Genomic DNA, 16,049 nt, shown 5'->3' on the forward strand with positions numbered 1-16,049 from the left:
GACACATTCTCTACTCCTTTATCATATAAGTAAAGGATGAGTACAGCTTTTAGTAAATTCAACCAAATACATTCATGTATAATATCAAATTTCAATTTTTGACTTGTCATAGTATTTCTCTTTTTCTTATTTTAAATACACATCTTACCTCGTCTAATTAGCTCTTTTCCTTCATCAACTAAGTCAGATGTCATATCATTATCTCCCATGAATTGTTGGAAACCTAACAGATTCAGACACCGTGTTCCTAAACTGGAAAAAGGGGTAAAGAGGAAGACAAGAAAGCACGGATTGAATTTATATTATGGTGTAACTACATCTTAATGGAAGATAGGCTTTAAAGTTATTAAATAAGGCCAAAAGGAAAATCTCCTGAAGTCAAAAATAACCTTGAAAAAATTTAAAGTTATCCATAAAATACAGCTAACAAAAAGTTGGAGTTGGGAAGAGACTAAGGAGGCAGTCTGTATGAAGAACAAATGGATCTGAAGTAGTCATGAGGTAAGATTTATATTTAAATAACTGAATGTTAAACTTTGTTTCAGCTAAGCTATTGATTAGGAATAGGAACTCAGGACCTCTCGAAAGGGCATCATACATACATGCAATTACACTGTTTGTTGCTCATGATTCACCATGAGCAAAAACAGACACAAGGAAACACAGCAAAGGCCTTCCCACTGAGCAAGAATGCAAACAAAGATCCTTCCTCTTTAGCCAAACCAAAATAAATAGTACGAACATAGATATAATGAAAATGAGATCCCAGAATCATACTCATCATGTGTGACATTCACACTATGAGAGGCAAGGACAACTGAAACCACGAAAAATATCTCAACCAAGTATTTCAATCTATCCTCCACTGAGGCTCTATACACCCGAAACGCTGGAACACAAAAAGTACTGACTCTGGAATCAGATAAGTGTCTGTCACTACCTATGAGATACTGGGTCTGAGTCACCTCATCTCTTTGGGACCCAGTTTCCTCATTTGTAAAATGAAGGGATAAAACTAGATAACTAAAATCCCTTCCAACTCTAAATATATAATCCTATGATTCCAAAAGGAATAAAAACCATTCGTTAAATGTAAGCAATTTGTGTAATTCTATAAAAACCAAACATGAGGTCAATAATTCAGTCACAGAACGCACTAGATCTCAGATAACAAAAGTATTTGAAGTATACAAATATTCTCATAGTTTTCCTATTTCTTTTGAGAGAGCTACAGACAACAATCGATTTTAAAATCTTCTATATACTTGTAACATCCGGAAAGCCTCCAACATTAATGTAGCATTTTGTTTTCAAAATGGCTGTACCAGTTCACAGATCCACCAACAATGTCTCAGTGTGCCTATCCTTCCATAATATCTACAACATGACTATTGCCATTTTTTCTCATTTCTGCCAATTTTGAGGATGTGAATATTGTTTTGATTTGCATTTCTCTTATTATAAGTGATCTGTAGCATTCTTTCATGTAGTTATGAAAATTCTATAGCTCTTCTTTTAAGAACTGCTTGTTCATATCTTTTGACCACTATCTATTGGGGAATGCCTATATCTATAGATCCATATCTATATCTCTATATAGTGCTGCTATATCTCAGATACCAAACCCTTATTTGAGAAATTTATACAAAGGTTTTTCTTTTTACCCATGTAACCACTTCTCCTAACCTAGATGCATTAATGTTGTCTGTGCAGAAACTTTTCATTTTGAAGTAATCAAAGCTATTTATTTTATCTTTTGTAATTGCCTTTATATCTTCTTGGGTAAAGAATATAACTCCTATCCATACCTGTGAGAGGTTTCTCTTCTAATTTCTGTTTTTCTAACTTCTAATGATGTTTCTCTTCTAAATTTTTTCATAATAAGAGCATAACATTAAGGTTACATATACAACGTTTAGAATTTATCGTGGAATATGATATAAGATCAAAGCAGGGCTACAACCATACACCCCTTCCTCCCGTCATGTCAGGCAGGTTCTTTTGAACAGTAGATCTGGTTGGCTGTTGTAGTTTGTGCTTGAAAAGGACCAAAATGACATCACTATGACATCACAGTAGATCTAATGAGTATCTTAATTGCCAAGAAAGTGGGTATCCAGTTTAGGGTGAGGACATAAGGAAGAAAATTAATGTTCATGATCTAAGTGTCTTACCTAAAATAAGTAGCAATACAGAGAATAACAACCAACATAGGATAATAAATATAGAATCCGTCAGCAATAAAAGATAGTACTTTCATGGAACCCATAATCTGAAATAGAAGAAAAAAATAAATTTAGTTTGATTTTTTTTCCCTTTACATTAAAATAAAAAGTCTATCTTAATTACCAGTCAAATTACAACAATAAACTTGCCTTTTCAATAGGAAGAAACACATCATTAGGATCACATATTTAGAGCAAGAAGGAACTCAGGAAATCAAAATCCAACTTTGTCTATGAAATCCAGAGAAGTTAGGTGACTTACCCAATGTTACACAGATGGTTAAGTGACAGACTTGGGATTTAAATTCAAGCCCTTTGACTCCAAATCCAGAGTTCTTTTCATTATACTAAGTTTCAACCTTGGTAGTTTGAATATATAAACTTATATCCCCCTTTCAAATATGGCTTATCAAACATTTACAGTAATGTCAATATCAGCTGTAAAATAACTGTATGGCAGACTATAAACATAAGCACTATTTTGAGATAATCTGACCACTAGTCCTGTTAGCATACCAAATAAGAAAATCAAGCAAGACTGTAGGTGGAGCTGTTGTTTTCTGGGTGATTCTTGTAGATATCATTTAAACTAAGATACTTAAGGAAAGAAGTTGTCTATCATATAACTTTAGATGTTTGGGGTAATTTCTGGATTAGGAGTGAGATTCAGTAAGACTGGGGAGGATTATAGTTATCCAAGTATTTCCTCTGTTTACGTGTATGCTTTTCTGTTACAATGATCTAGTGAGAAGACATACAGCAAAGTGACTGTAGTATGTGGGTATTTATAGCATTTTGGAAATCATGACTATGCTTCCTACTAGCCCTGGTATCTTATCTACGTCAGCCTTATAGGCATGTCTGTTATGAGACTGCAATTGCGATGTAGCGAGAGGTTTCCTATTCTAAGAAAGCATTCAGAAACTCCTTCCTACCCCCTAAGAAATGACCTCAAGGGGTAACAAAAAAAATTAAAACTACAAACAGGATGCTTCACTATTCAGTGTTAGGTTACCTGTTTCAAAGGTCAAACAGTTAAATGAATAAATTAAATCAAAATGTTAAAATTAAAAATTTTAATCACTTGCTCAGAATTATCAATTAGGTAAACTTAAAGAAAATGTTGTACATAAAATTAGAACCTCTAAACCAAAAAACCACAAGGATAAGTTTCTGTATCACTAATTGCACAAGAAATAAATTCTAGTATATCTTTTCATGCAAGTCATTAGTCAAGTGACCTTCCTGAATGTTATATTACACTTCTTTTGATTGAATTTGTAGTATATTCCATTTACTTACTGATGTATAAGCAGTTGGTTGAGTATCCTGGTGAGAGATTGTTGAATCCATGTGTGTCAAGCCCAAAAAATTTAGACACAAAGGAGGAGTCAAACGACAGAATAACCTATAGTAATAGAGGGTTTTTAAACAAAGTATATACACAGTAAATTCTTAAAAGAGAACTATAGTTAGGCAAACACAAATTTTTAATCACTTGGAATCTTTTGCTAACAAATTTTTTTTTTATCAACAAGACATTATTTTAACAAGACTGTATTTATTTTGGATTTTGAACATAAGCTGCCCTTATTTATCTAACAATCATTTTGAAAAAGTTGGTAGTCATGACTTTCAAAGGCTGCCTGCTTTTGCTAGTGCTTCTATTGTTACCTGGGGGTGAAGGGTGGAGGGGGACACAATAGAGAGGGAGCAGTAGCTTCAGGAATGTAACCTCTGATTCTCCTGTCTACACCTGCTCTCAGCAGGCAGGTCACTTGTGTTGAATGCACAAAAACTATTTCAGTAATTTTTTTTATCAGAGAACAACATATAGGTAGGCACACAGAGTTGCCACAGCATCCAGTTATGCGTAGATCAAGAGATAAATTTTATCAGTCCCCCAGTTCTAATCCCTCTGTCTTCTTTCTTAAGTCTAACCCTTTCCTCATCCCCATCTTCTTTTGTATATCTAAGAAACTTCAGCTAATATAAATTAAATGGTGGCAAAGATCTTGGAGTTCATCTAGTCCAATTTCCTACCCCCATGCAGATATTTCTCCTGTCTGACAAGTACTCACCTGGCCTTCCCTTGAACACTGCTAAGTGCTGGGAAACCAACATCTCCCAAAGCAAATAATTCCAATTGGGGATTGATGTCTTAGTTTCCATCTATCTCTAGGCATAGTTCAAGGGCCTTTTAATCCTCAATTTAAGTCAACAAACATTTATTAACAATACCGATTTTCTGGTCCCTGAGAAAACAGGTCACTCTAATTAGGACCTCAATTCAGACCTACATGTACCTCTGGCAGTGATGTGACACTTCTGTGCTGTAGATTTAAACTTGTCTCCGACTTCTAGAGCAGTTGCCATCACTGACTTATCAATAAGAATTTCTCCTACCAACTAATCCATTCTCATACTAACTCAGGTATTTGCAGGGTGTCCAAGACAATAACATATAAAGAAGGTATATACAAGAACATGTACAATTGAGAGATTTTTGTGGCAATTTTTAATCACCACGTACTTACATGCCACTAAAGAGAAGACTGTAAGCATCAGTCTGGTGATGTGATGCTAAATAATAATAGTTAAATACACGGATCCTGAAGACAGTAGAATAAACACAGATACTTAAGAAGAAGATGGAAAGAAAACATGCAATCTGAAAGCAAAGGGAAAATTGTTATATTTATAAAGTGACTTATACAATCACAATATTAAGTAAGTTTTGCCTGTCTTCAGGAAATGTACTCTGTAAGATTTCATAATGGTTTTCATTGGGAAGAACTATGTCAAAACAAAATGTCTATTAAAAACATGGACTTAATACAACATTTTATAAACTACACAATAAACATTATATGTATATACATCACCCATAAATTAGATTACAAGCATTCTGAGGAGTAGTATTATAGATTTAAAAACTAGAACAGAGCTATAACTAGGAAATTAAAATCATGAAGGGAGCATATTTTGATTAGGCCAATATCTATTTATAATCATAAAGTTTTGCATTTAGCCACCAAAGCAAATGAAGGTTCCTATTTCCTTGGTGACTCCTCATATAAATATTAGAAGGTCAAAATGTGGAAAAACAAGTAAATTTTAGCACAAATATTTTTAGGTTCTCTGTATGCTACCTATGATTATTGTAGATTACTTATGACTTATTCTCAAATAACATATTACAGGCTTTCTTGCCTTTCATTACTACTTGATGAAAGGGAGAATGAATGAAATAAAAGTTATTGAAGGGATAGCATAGCTATTGTAAGGAAAGTGCTTTTCAAACTTTAAAGTGATATGTAAATGAGTTAGTATTATAAATTGATATGCACTGGTATATGACAGACAGATGCCAAACTGACCTCAATATATATATAATTGTATGTTCTTTCTGCCAGTTGTATGAAGACTGCAAACAGGGATAAGACAGGTTTAGTGCTAAAGAATGTGCATTCTGACCACACGACAATCACAGAGAAGACGGCCAAAACAATAGCAAGTATCCTGTAAAACCAAGGCCTCAAGAGACATTCCCAGTACCATTCTGGAAAACAAAAGAAAATCAAAAGGTTAAAAGAGCTCATAAAAAGAAAAAGAAAATGCCATAATTTCATTTAAACTGTTTCTGAGCTCAGATAAAATGCTTTATCTCACAGGCCACAAAGATTATAGAGGGACAGAACAAGGAGGTAGAGCTCTCTCACTTGCCAGAGGCTATAGCAAAACACAGCCACGGCTCACCTTAGCATCAAGGATAGTTAAGTATTCCAAGAATACTTCCCTAGTTGGAGAGTTAACTGTGGTAGAAAAGAAAGGATGACTAGCAACTCAGTTTGTGAGGAAAAGAGAAACCTCTTCCTTTCCTCCCCAAAAATCCAAGGTGAGAAGAAGGCTTGGATTTTATGAATCCTGTATTCACAGTCTTAAGAATTTATAAAGTCTCAAGTGATAGGGTAAATGATACATAGGAAATAATATAGCACATGAAACTAAAATGTTATTGCAATGTATTCATCATTAGATATAGATGACCAGACTAGGCTGCCATTATAGAAAACATAAGAGCAAGACCTGAGTTTGTTCTGGATATTAATTCTGCAGGTTTAAGGCCGTACATGTCAAGGAAAAATCTAAGTTGAAACCATTTGGTTAAACAGCTAAAACTCAAGAAACTATAGGTAAGAGAAAATTATTTTCTGATCAGTTTTGATTCCTACTTCCTAAACCATCTCATAGCACCCTTTTAAAAATGATTTTTAATCAACTAATACTAAAGTTCATTTCTTAGCCAGAGATGATGATTTTTGTGTGTGACAATCGGATTGGCAGGTGACTTGGGATGGGGGGGGGTGGGGTGGGGAAGGGCATACACAGTGGCAAGAACAGAGAACAGTTTGTATGAAGATTGGAATGTATGGATAAAAAAAGATAAATGGGCAAGTGGCACCTTGGCAGGTCCCAAAATTATATCACAACTGAAAAGGGTTAACCACTGTACACTCTGTGTGGCCTAGGATAAGAACAAAAAAACCCCAAACAAGAAGAATCAATTGTTTCAATTTTTAATTACTGAAACTACAGCTAATATGGTGCAAAGAAAATATCTGAGTATTTGTATAGACAGAGTTAAATATATAATGCAGAAATATGAGGATGATGATACTAAATAAAGAATACTATAGTAGTTGTGAGGTTTTTTTTTTGGCTTAACACTGATGAATGCTTGTAGCATAGCATAAATGGAAATAAATATCAAACAGAAATAATTAAATTACATACATAATTGAGAATAATATATGCGTAAGAACATTACAGTTTAGCACATACCAACTGTGGGAGTATAGAAATACTGGATAAATCTGTTTTCTGGCTCTTGTGGTTGAAAAGTATGAACAAACTGGCGGGTAGCGCTGGTTTCATTTTTTGCCACATCTTCAAGATAAAATGCTTGTTCCAAAAGAATGCGCCACTGTACTTGTGTACGACGGTGTCTCTGAACTGAATAAATGACCTAGGTCAGAGAAAATGGAGTAAGCAGTTAAACATAAGGCACTTTAATGAGATGGAATGTTTAGTACAAAAATTGTTAGGAAGACTATTAAAAAACTCATGTGTGAAGATAGATTGCAGATAATATCTAAGCAAATCCTTCAGAATAATATGTAACTAGCGAAATGGACAAAAGACACAAGCGTAATCGAATCAAGTTTATGACTCACACTTAACTAAAAATTCTACATTTGTGGGCAACAGCTACACTCTTCAATAAATGAAATGGTTCATTTTTTTTTACCTGTTTATGAAGCTTAACCAAACTTTTCTCACTTGGGTAAGTATTATGTTTTTCATCAAAGTCTTCATAGTCATCCATGTTCCTACCCATTTTTTCCTGGTATTCTGTAGGACACTATTAAGAATAAACACATATATATTTTAAAATGAGTACTTTTGCATACATAGAAAATAAAATTTTCAATTTAATGAAAATATCTGCACTTCCCATCATAGCTAAGTTTCTCAAAACTTTTGCTTCGTGATTGGTATTTTGAATTCAATTCAAAAACAATAAACTTTTATTACGCGCTTATTTTGGATAAGATGCAACTAAGAATGGAGGATATATGGGGGAAAAAGGTGTCAGCTTCTGCTTTCAAGTTCCCTATTTATTCTACTGTTGAAGGATTTGACAGGTAGGTGACTAAGTCTAAGACAAGGCTGGGAGAACGGGGACGAAGAGAAATATTCAAGACAAAGAAAATCTGGAAAGAAAACAAATACTTTTAGCTAGTGAGGGGCAGGGGAGAATCAGGGAAGTTTCATGGTAGACAGAGGCACCTGCAACGAGTCTTGAAGAAAGACAGATTATGAAATAAGGAAGGTGTGCATTCCAAGTACCGTGGGAGATTTGTACTACTGAATGCAAACAAGAGGTAATGGACAAAATTCAGGGAACAGTAGGCAGTCCAATTTGAAACATTGAATATGTGAAGGGAAATATACTAAAAAGGGCTAAAAAGACAGAATGGTATCAAAATGTATCCTAAGAACCAGGTTTAAATGTTTTAGGCTATTAGAACAAGAAGTTTTGTGAACAGTAGAATGACAGTCAGACCTGTGTCTTGGGAAGAATGGAAAGGAAAAGAGTATAGCCAAGGAAACTATTATAAAAGTTGAAGCAAGGATAAGGACCTGAAATACAGTGATGGCAGGAGAGTAGACAAAAAGGAATTTATGGGAGCAATAGAGTTGAGGCAGAATCAGCAGCCACTTGGCAAATGATTAGGGTGGAATAGGAAAAGTGAAGAATGAAAGATGAGTGATGTTTTGAACCTGAGTGTTGAAAGTCTGGGGGAGTGGGGGAGGTAGGAGACATGATTAGTAGTTTCTAGGGGCATGTTGAATTCAAAGTGTCAGCAGAACACCCAGGCAGAGAAAACCAATAGGCAGTTAGAGATGAATTCAGGAGACAAATGAGGTCCAGATCTATAGATCTGAGAGTTGTCTGTATAGAAAAGCAAATAATAACCATGGGAACAGACAAGATCCCTAAGGGAGAGAGTGAATAGGGAAGAAGATTTAGGACAAAGCCCTATATGGGGCCTATTCAACAGTTAAGGAAACTGAAGTCCAAAGGGCTTAAAGTAACAAGCCCAAAGGCACAGAGGCAGATAAGATTTGAACCCGGCTGCTATAACTCCAAATCCAATATTAATAATGAAGGAAGGAGACATATGGAAAAACAGTGAAGGTTTGAAGGGTTCATGGAAGACTTTTTAGGGGACCACAGATCTAAGCTTATCTGTAGACATTGGGGAAGTAACAAATTAGGGAAGGAACAAACAGATAAGGAGTGAATGAAGATGGAAAGAAGTAAGGGGTGATAATGGCACGTGCCTGAAGGAAAGAGCTTAGATTTGGGGGCACAAGGAAAGGTACTGATCCCTTGGCAGGACCAAAGGTCACCCCTCTGAGGTTGAAACAAAGTAGAGACACAAGAGGTTTTGGTGGGCAAGAAAGGAAAAGGGAGATGATCTCAAAATGTAGATCTATAAAAAAGCAGCACAGGTCTATTGAGAGAGGGAGGAACCGAGAAGTGGTTGCTGTGGGATGTATAATCAATAATCAATCAGAAACGAATACAAGGACTGGGAAAGGCCTCTCACAAAAGGTGGGATTTTAGGTGAATCTTAAAGGAAGATATGGAAGTTGAGAGGCAGTGGTGAAGGGGCTGAGAAGCACAGCCAGTGTAAAGGCAGAGAGACGGAGATGCCAGGGCAGGGTCAAGGAAGCACACACAAGCCAGCATAGAAGACTCACAGAACAGGACAGTGGTGAGAGGAATGACAAGCATGTTTCTAAATGCTTTAACATAAAGAGTTTTAATGTTCAATAACTGGTAAAGTTATTGAAAAGAAAAAAGATCCCACTACATTCTATACTCAGAATACTTGCAGGCTTAAATTTATTTCTCAAATACAGAATTAACACCACAATCATGATCTTCACATATAATTCCAAATTTGGAGATTTTAAAAAATCCTTATTAACAATGCTAGTAGTGTTACAGTGCTAGAGAGTAGACACATGATGAATTCATCAATCACTTTAAAATTAGGCATGTGGATAAATCTAACACACTGATTATTTAGTCATGAGCACCCAAGGTGTACTAATCCTAAATGGTTCATTTCGAACAATAACAGAATAATGTAGAAGGTACTTAACAGATCAATGAATCCATCAAGATAGGTAAACATGGAGACATGTTCAACAGAACTGACAGAAACACTGGAGACTTAAGATACTGATACAAAAGTGGCTCGAGGTAAGCCACATGACCATCTCTCATCTTTACCAAAGTCAACAAGACAGAGAGTGCAGAATATGGAGGAGAAACGGGAGCGATGTCCCTAAATAAGTATACTGAAGATACATTTAGTAAATCTTCAGACAATTCAATTTTTAGAACTACTGTTCACAATACTGAAGCATCAAAGTACTCCTTGCTATTCTTTCATTCATTTCATACTGTATGTTGTGCAAACACCATGAGATGACAAAGGGGGAGCTAAATAAGCAAACATAATTAGATGTTTTTATTTTAAAGAGAGACGTACCTTTAGTAATTATATATAAGAGCCTTATGAGGGGCACAAGAAACAATTGCTACTCACATGTAGCAGTGCACACTCACTATCACTTTGGCACCCCCTCTACTGCTTATTATATGGTAATGTGAAAATGTTTTGTGTAAAGCATATTATGACAAAAGAAAAAAAATTCATGTGGAAACAACTAAAAAGAAATTCAATTAAGCTAAATTTTTTCCAAAGTTATTAAAAGAAAAAAAGATATACTTTTTATGTTCTCCAGATACCCATGGTTAAGGTTGGCTAGCTAAAATCACAACTGCGGCATTAAAAACAAATTTTTGAAAAATCTTGGAAAGTTATAAAAAGTTATTTAAAAATTATATTATTTAAAAAGTTATTAAAAAGTCATAACTACTTTCAAGTGTTATGAAAAATCTTAAAATCTGTGTCATTAAAAAGCACATAAAACAGCTAGTATCTAGGATATAACAGCAATTTAGTTACCTTTTTTAATATTGTATCAACACATTTTCTCAAAGGGTGGTTATACTTTATACTTTCATTCACTTTCCGAACCTCCTGTAAAACAAGAAAAATCTGAATGTTTCAATTTCTTTAGAATAGTAGGTTAAACTTCAAAGTATAGATGATATGTGTGCAAATTATTTCCCATGTCAAATTTCTTATTTTTTTCTGTTACCATGATGATTGTTTCGGATACTATGCTCTCAAGCTTAAGTTTTGTAACACAACAGAAAAAAATCCTTTTAATATCATTACTGCTTAAAAAGATAGACCAAAATTTAAAACCCACAAGATTTTAATATGCAAGCTTCTTACTTACATGTTCATATTTTAAATTCGTCTTCTATATCATGATCAAGAATGAGCTCAGAAAACTTGTAACTGCCACAACTACTACACAAAGACAAATACACAATAAATAAAAAGCTACACACCACAAGATTTTCAGGGAAGCTTTGAAATGCCTCTATTCTCAGTGTTCCCTAAGGCAGTAAAACCCTCCCATTACCTGATCAATTGTTAGGTAATCCCGAATACGTCTAAGAATACTTCAAGAAGTATGTTTTTTTTTTTAAAATCTGATCTGTAAAAACAAAGTCCATGCACTAGAAATGCTTATATCTAACAAGAGAAGACTGATCAAAACTGTCTAGAAAAGTTTTGAAATCAGGTTGTTTCAGCATAGGAAACAAAATATTTCTGTGTTTTTAGCATTAATGGATAACTGATAATTTTGCTTGGTAAATATTATGAACTACTTAAAGCAAGCTAAGAAAATTTATGATCGCATCTAGTGACAGCAAGACACTGCCCCTTCTTAACTTACTTTCCTTGCATGTAAACCTATAAAAGCTGTAGGAAAACTTCGTAAGTCACAAGACAAATATTCAACTGTCTCCTAAAAATAATACAACTGTTTGAAAGTCTTGTTTTTATCAACATGTTTTTATAGAAATGGAAAATGAGTAAAAGCATTATGTAATATGTTTCAGAAGGCAAAACTTCCTAAGATAAAGCATAACTTCCTCAAATTCAATGAGCTCTACCTCTCCTTCTAATTCATTTGCCCACCAGGATAGCCATGTCCTGTATCTTGATATCATTTGAAGCATCTCCTCCAAAATTCTATACTTTAGGGAAATTTCATTGAGCACTCCAGTGCCTAGGAGGAGATTATAAAGTGGGGTAAAAGAGGGCCCCAGACCCATACCAGGTGACTGCAATGGCAATACGCACCAACTGGCAGCTCTGCTGCCTACTACACAGTTCCAGGTTACAGATCCAGGGTGGAATGAGAGCGGATGTGTACTCAGGGGTGGTGTTCCCAAGTATGGAAGTACAGGGTAGTATACTGACAAAGAAGGAAGTCTGGGAGTCAGTAGCAGCAACAGTGGGGTGCCGCTTAGTACCCAAACTCATAGTAGGTTCTCCCTTCCAGCATTTGGCCCATCCTGCAGAAAAATAACTAAGGCAGAAATCCAAGAACAAAGGGGAGCCTACAATTCTGCTACTCTGAACCAACAGAAATTTCCCGTTGGCTAATAAGGTGAAGTCCAGTAGCACCTACTGTTGCTCAGACCCAAACACAGACTGGGAACTTGCAGAGCTCAGATTCTGCCCTGGAGCAGTGAAAAGCTTGCAGGTCATAGCCTGTCCCTGATGGTCTAGAATAACACAATATCCAAGATAGCAGCAGTGAGACCAGCCCAGATCTTCCCTCCAGAAGTGTGGCAGGACCCAGTCCTAACACCAAGTCAAAAGTCAGGAAGTAGGCTAGAAGAAAGAGTAAATAAAAGAAGAACCCTACTATAAAAAGCTATTATGGTGCCAAGGACAATCAAAACACAAACGCAGAAGAAGGTAATGATTCCAAAACATTTGCAATCAATGTCTCAGAGAAAAACACAGCTTAGGATTAAACTCTGCTACAATTCCTTATAAAGATGAAGCGAGTTTTTTTAAAAGAGTTAAAAATGTTTTTATAAATCTTGAGGAAAAAAATTGGCAAGAAATGAGAAGGGGCAGCTAGGTGGTACAGTGGATGGAGCACTAGCCCTGTAGTTACAAAAACAGGAGTTCAAATCTAGCCTCATGTACTTACTAGCTGTGTGATCCTGGGCAAGTCATTTAATCCTTATTGCCTTAAAAAAAAAAGAAAAATTAGAGAAGGAATCAGTAGCTTGGTATAAGAGGTGTAAAACTTTGCCCAAACAACAAATTCCCTGAAAATTAGAACAAAACAAATAAAAGTCAATGACTTTATGAGGCAATAAGAAGCATTCAAATAAAGTCAAAAGTATGAAGAAATAAAAAAATATAAAGTGTCTCATAGCAAAAACAAATAACTCTGAAAACAGAGTGAAGAGAAAAAAATTTAAGAATTATCAGACTATCCTGTAGTCTACAACTAAAGAAGAGACCTAGATAACATATTTCAAGAAATCTTAAAAGAAAACTGCGCAGATTTCTTAGAACCAGAGGGGCAAAGTAGAAATAGAAAGACTTCAACAGTTGCCTCCTGGGAGGAAAAAACAACAAATAAACGAAATGAAAACTTTCAGGAACAACAGAGCCAAAATCTAGAGCATCCAGATCAAAGCAAAAAAATATTGCAATCAGCCAGAAAGATAGAATTCAAATAGTGAGGAGTCACAGTCAGGATCACATACAATTTAACAGCCACCACAATTAAAGGAGCCAAGAACATGGAAATGATATTCCTGAAGGCAAAGGATATGTGTTTACAGCCAAGAATAACTTACCAGCAGAACTGAGTACAGTGCTACAGGGGGTGAAAATGGACCTTTGATGAAATAGAGGATTTCTAAGCATTCCTGATAAAAAGATTAGAGTTGCAGAGAAACTCTGAAAATTAAGTAGAGGAGTAAAGAGAAACACAAAAAGGTAAATATGAAATAACAGTGATAAAGGCCTAATGGTTAAACTACTTACTTTTATATACAAGGAGAAGTAGTATATGTATCCCCTGTGAGCCCTATCATCATTAGGGGTGATAAGAGGAGACCTATTAAACGAGGTCTTGGAGGTGTTCTGTTACGCTTTGCTCTTAAAAAAAGAATGGTAAGAGAGGAAAATAGGAATACCTGGGGCAGCAGAGACAAGGTCAGAGAAAATTATATCACATAATTAGGGTGGCACATCTATACAAACAAGGAAGAGAAGGTGGGAGGGAACAGCTGACACTCAGACCTCATTCTCATCTGAACTAGTTAAAAGGAACACACACGCACACGCACACACGCGCGCACACGCACACACGCGCGCACACACACACACACGCACACGCACAGAGTTGAAAAGAGAAATACAGTTTACTCAAAAGGGAAACAGGAAGGAAAGGGGAGAAGAGGTGAGGGCAATTAGAAGGAGGACAGATTAAGAGAGGGATTAGTCCTAAGCAAAACAAAGTCTAAGGAGGTAAAAAATATGTATGTATTTGTAGCTCTTTTTGAGGTGGCAAAGAACAGGAATCTGAAGGGGTGTCCATAAATTGAGGAACAGATTACAAATTACGGCATACAAATATGATGGAATATTATTGTGCTGAACTCTAATCAGCATAATGACCAACTGGGATTCTAGAGGACTAAATATAAAGTGTGCCACCTACCTTCAGACAGAGAGGTGAAGGATGCAGAGAGACAAATATTTTAAGGGGACACAGCCAATGTGAAAATCTGTTTCAGTTTACTATGCATGTTTGCAGTGTTTTTTGCTTTTCTTGTGTTCTCAATTGGGGAAGGAAGCAGGAAGGCAGATCTTTGCTGATTAAAACAAATAAAATATTTTAAAAATAATAAACAGATAAATAAGAAAAATTGTGGATGACAGGACAATTACCACAAGCACTAGATATGGGCCAGATTTTCAAAAAGGAAGAGAATGAATTCTGCAAACTTAGACCGGATAGCTTGACATGGATCCCTGGTAAAATTTTAGAAAGTAATAAGAGGGATAATTAGTGAACAACTGGAAATGGAAGTGGTAATAACAAAAAGCAATATAGTTTCACCAAGGATAGGTCATGCCACATTTCCTTTCACAAGATGACCAGACCAGCAGGATGTTTTAGGCAGAGTTTACCTACATTTGAGCAAGGTAGTTGACCGAGTTTTGTGCTATTCTAGTTTAAAAAAAAAAAAAAAGAGGCAAGACATGGGCTACATAAGAATTTGGTTAATTGAGAACTAGCTAGAATGACCAGATCCAAAGTGTATAATTAACTGTTCAATGCTGGTCTCCAGGAGGGCCCCAGAGATTAAAGAATCATAGTGGGATCTAGGTTTTGCTCTGTGAGGCTCAATATTATTAGTGACTGGGATAGAGGCATAGATGGCATGCTAATCAAATTTTCGGATGGCATATGCTAATCAAATTTTCATGTGGCACAAAGCTGGAAGCGATAGTTAACACAGTGAATGACAGCCAGGAACCAACCGGCCCTCTACACACAAAAAATATCGATGGGCTGGAAAGTGACTGGCTCCTGCAATTAGTCAGAAAAAAGAAATATGGTTTTTAAATGTAAATTACAAGATAAATACCAGTTAGGAGCATAATAAAGCAGGCAAGAAAGCTAATGGAATCTTAGGCCACATTAAGAAAGGCATAGAGGGGAAGCTAGGTGGCGCAGTGAGTAGAGCACTGGCCCTGGAATCAGGAGGACCTGAGTTGAAATCCGACCTCAGACACTTAACACACTTACTAGCTGTGTGACCTTGGGCAAGTCACTTAACCCCAACTGCCCTGACAAAAACAAACAAAAAAAAAGAAAGGCATAGAGTCTGCCACCCTCACCAGAGGTCTCATCAAGCAAAAGCTGGACAATTGAACTACCTGGGTATATTTCATATGTGGGTTGGCCAAAGGCCTTTAACTTTACTTTTAACTGAAGTTCTGTGATTCTTTGAACTCAATGAAACTATCGCCTCCTCCATCATCTCTTGACACTAAGTCCATGTCAATGAAACTTACCATAGCATTAGCTTTCCTACCTGTCACATCATACTACTGACACTTTGAGTGTGAAGTCCACTAAAACTCCTATCCCTAGCAGTTCACTGCCAAACAGTCCATCTCTTTTAATAATAATAATACCACAGCCTTGTGAGGTAGGTAATGCAAAGAAATCACTTCATAAATCCTTTTACACCATATAAATGTGAAT

At 35.9% G+C, this 16,049-nt stretch overlaps 1 protein-coding gene across 3 annotated transcripts in view; it reads right to left on the reverse strand.

The window, feature by feature from the left end:
- The window catches only part of LMBRD2 (LMBR1 domain containing 2), a 62,506-nt gene that overhangs the window by 15,927 nt on the left and 30,530 nt on the right, over positions 1-16,049 (reverse strand). For all 3 annotated transcript variants that reach the window (XM_036758531.1, XM_036758540.1, XM_036758548.1), the window contains exons 7-14: positions 10,841-10,915; positions 7,537-7,650; positions 7,071-7,254; positions 5,606-5,787; positions 4,763-4,896; positions 3,528-3,633; positions 2,175-2,272; positions 149-252 (exon numbers count right to left, since the gene is read on the reverse strand). In XM_036758531.1, the coding sequence (XP_036614426.1) occupies positions 149-252; positions 2,175-2,272; positions 3,528-3,633; positions 4,763-4,896; positions 5,606-5,787; positions 7,071-7,254; positions 7,537-7,650; positions 10,841-10,915 (997 nt within the window). The remainder of the gene's footprint in view (positions 1-148; positions 253-2,174; positions 2,273-3,527; positions 3,634-4,762; positions 4,897-5,605; positions 5,788-7,070; positions 7,255-7,536; positions 7,651-10,840; positions 10,916-16,049) is intronic.

Source organism: Trichosurus vulpecula, chromosome 1 (genome assembly GCF_011100635.1).
Source record: "Trichosurus vulpecula isolate mTriVul1 chromosome 1, mTriVul1.pri, whole genome shotgun sequence".
Taxonomy (NCBI): domain Eukaryota; kingdom Metazoa; phylum Chordata; class Mammalia; order Diprotodontia; family Phalangeridae; genus Trichosurus; species Trichosurus vulpecula.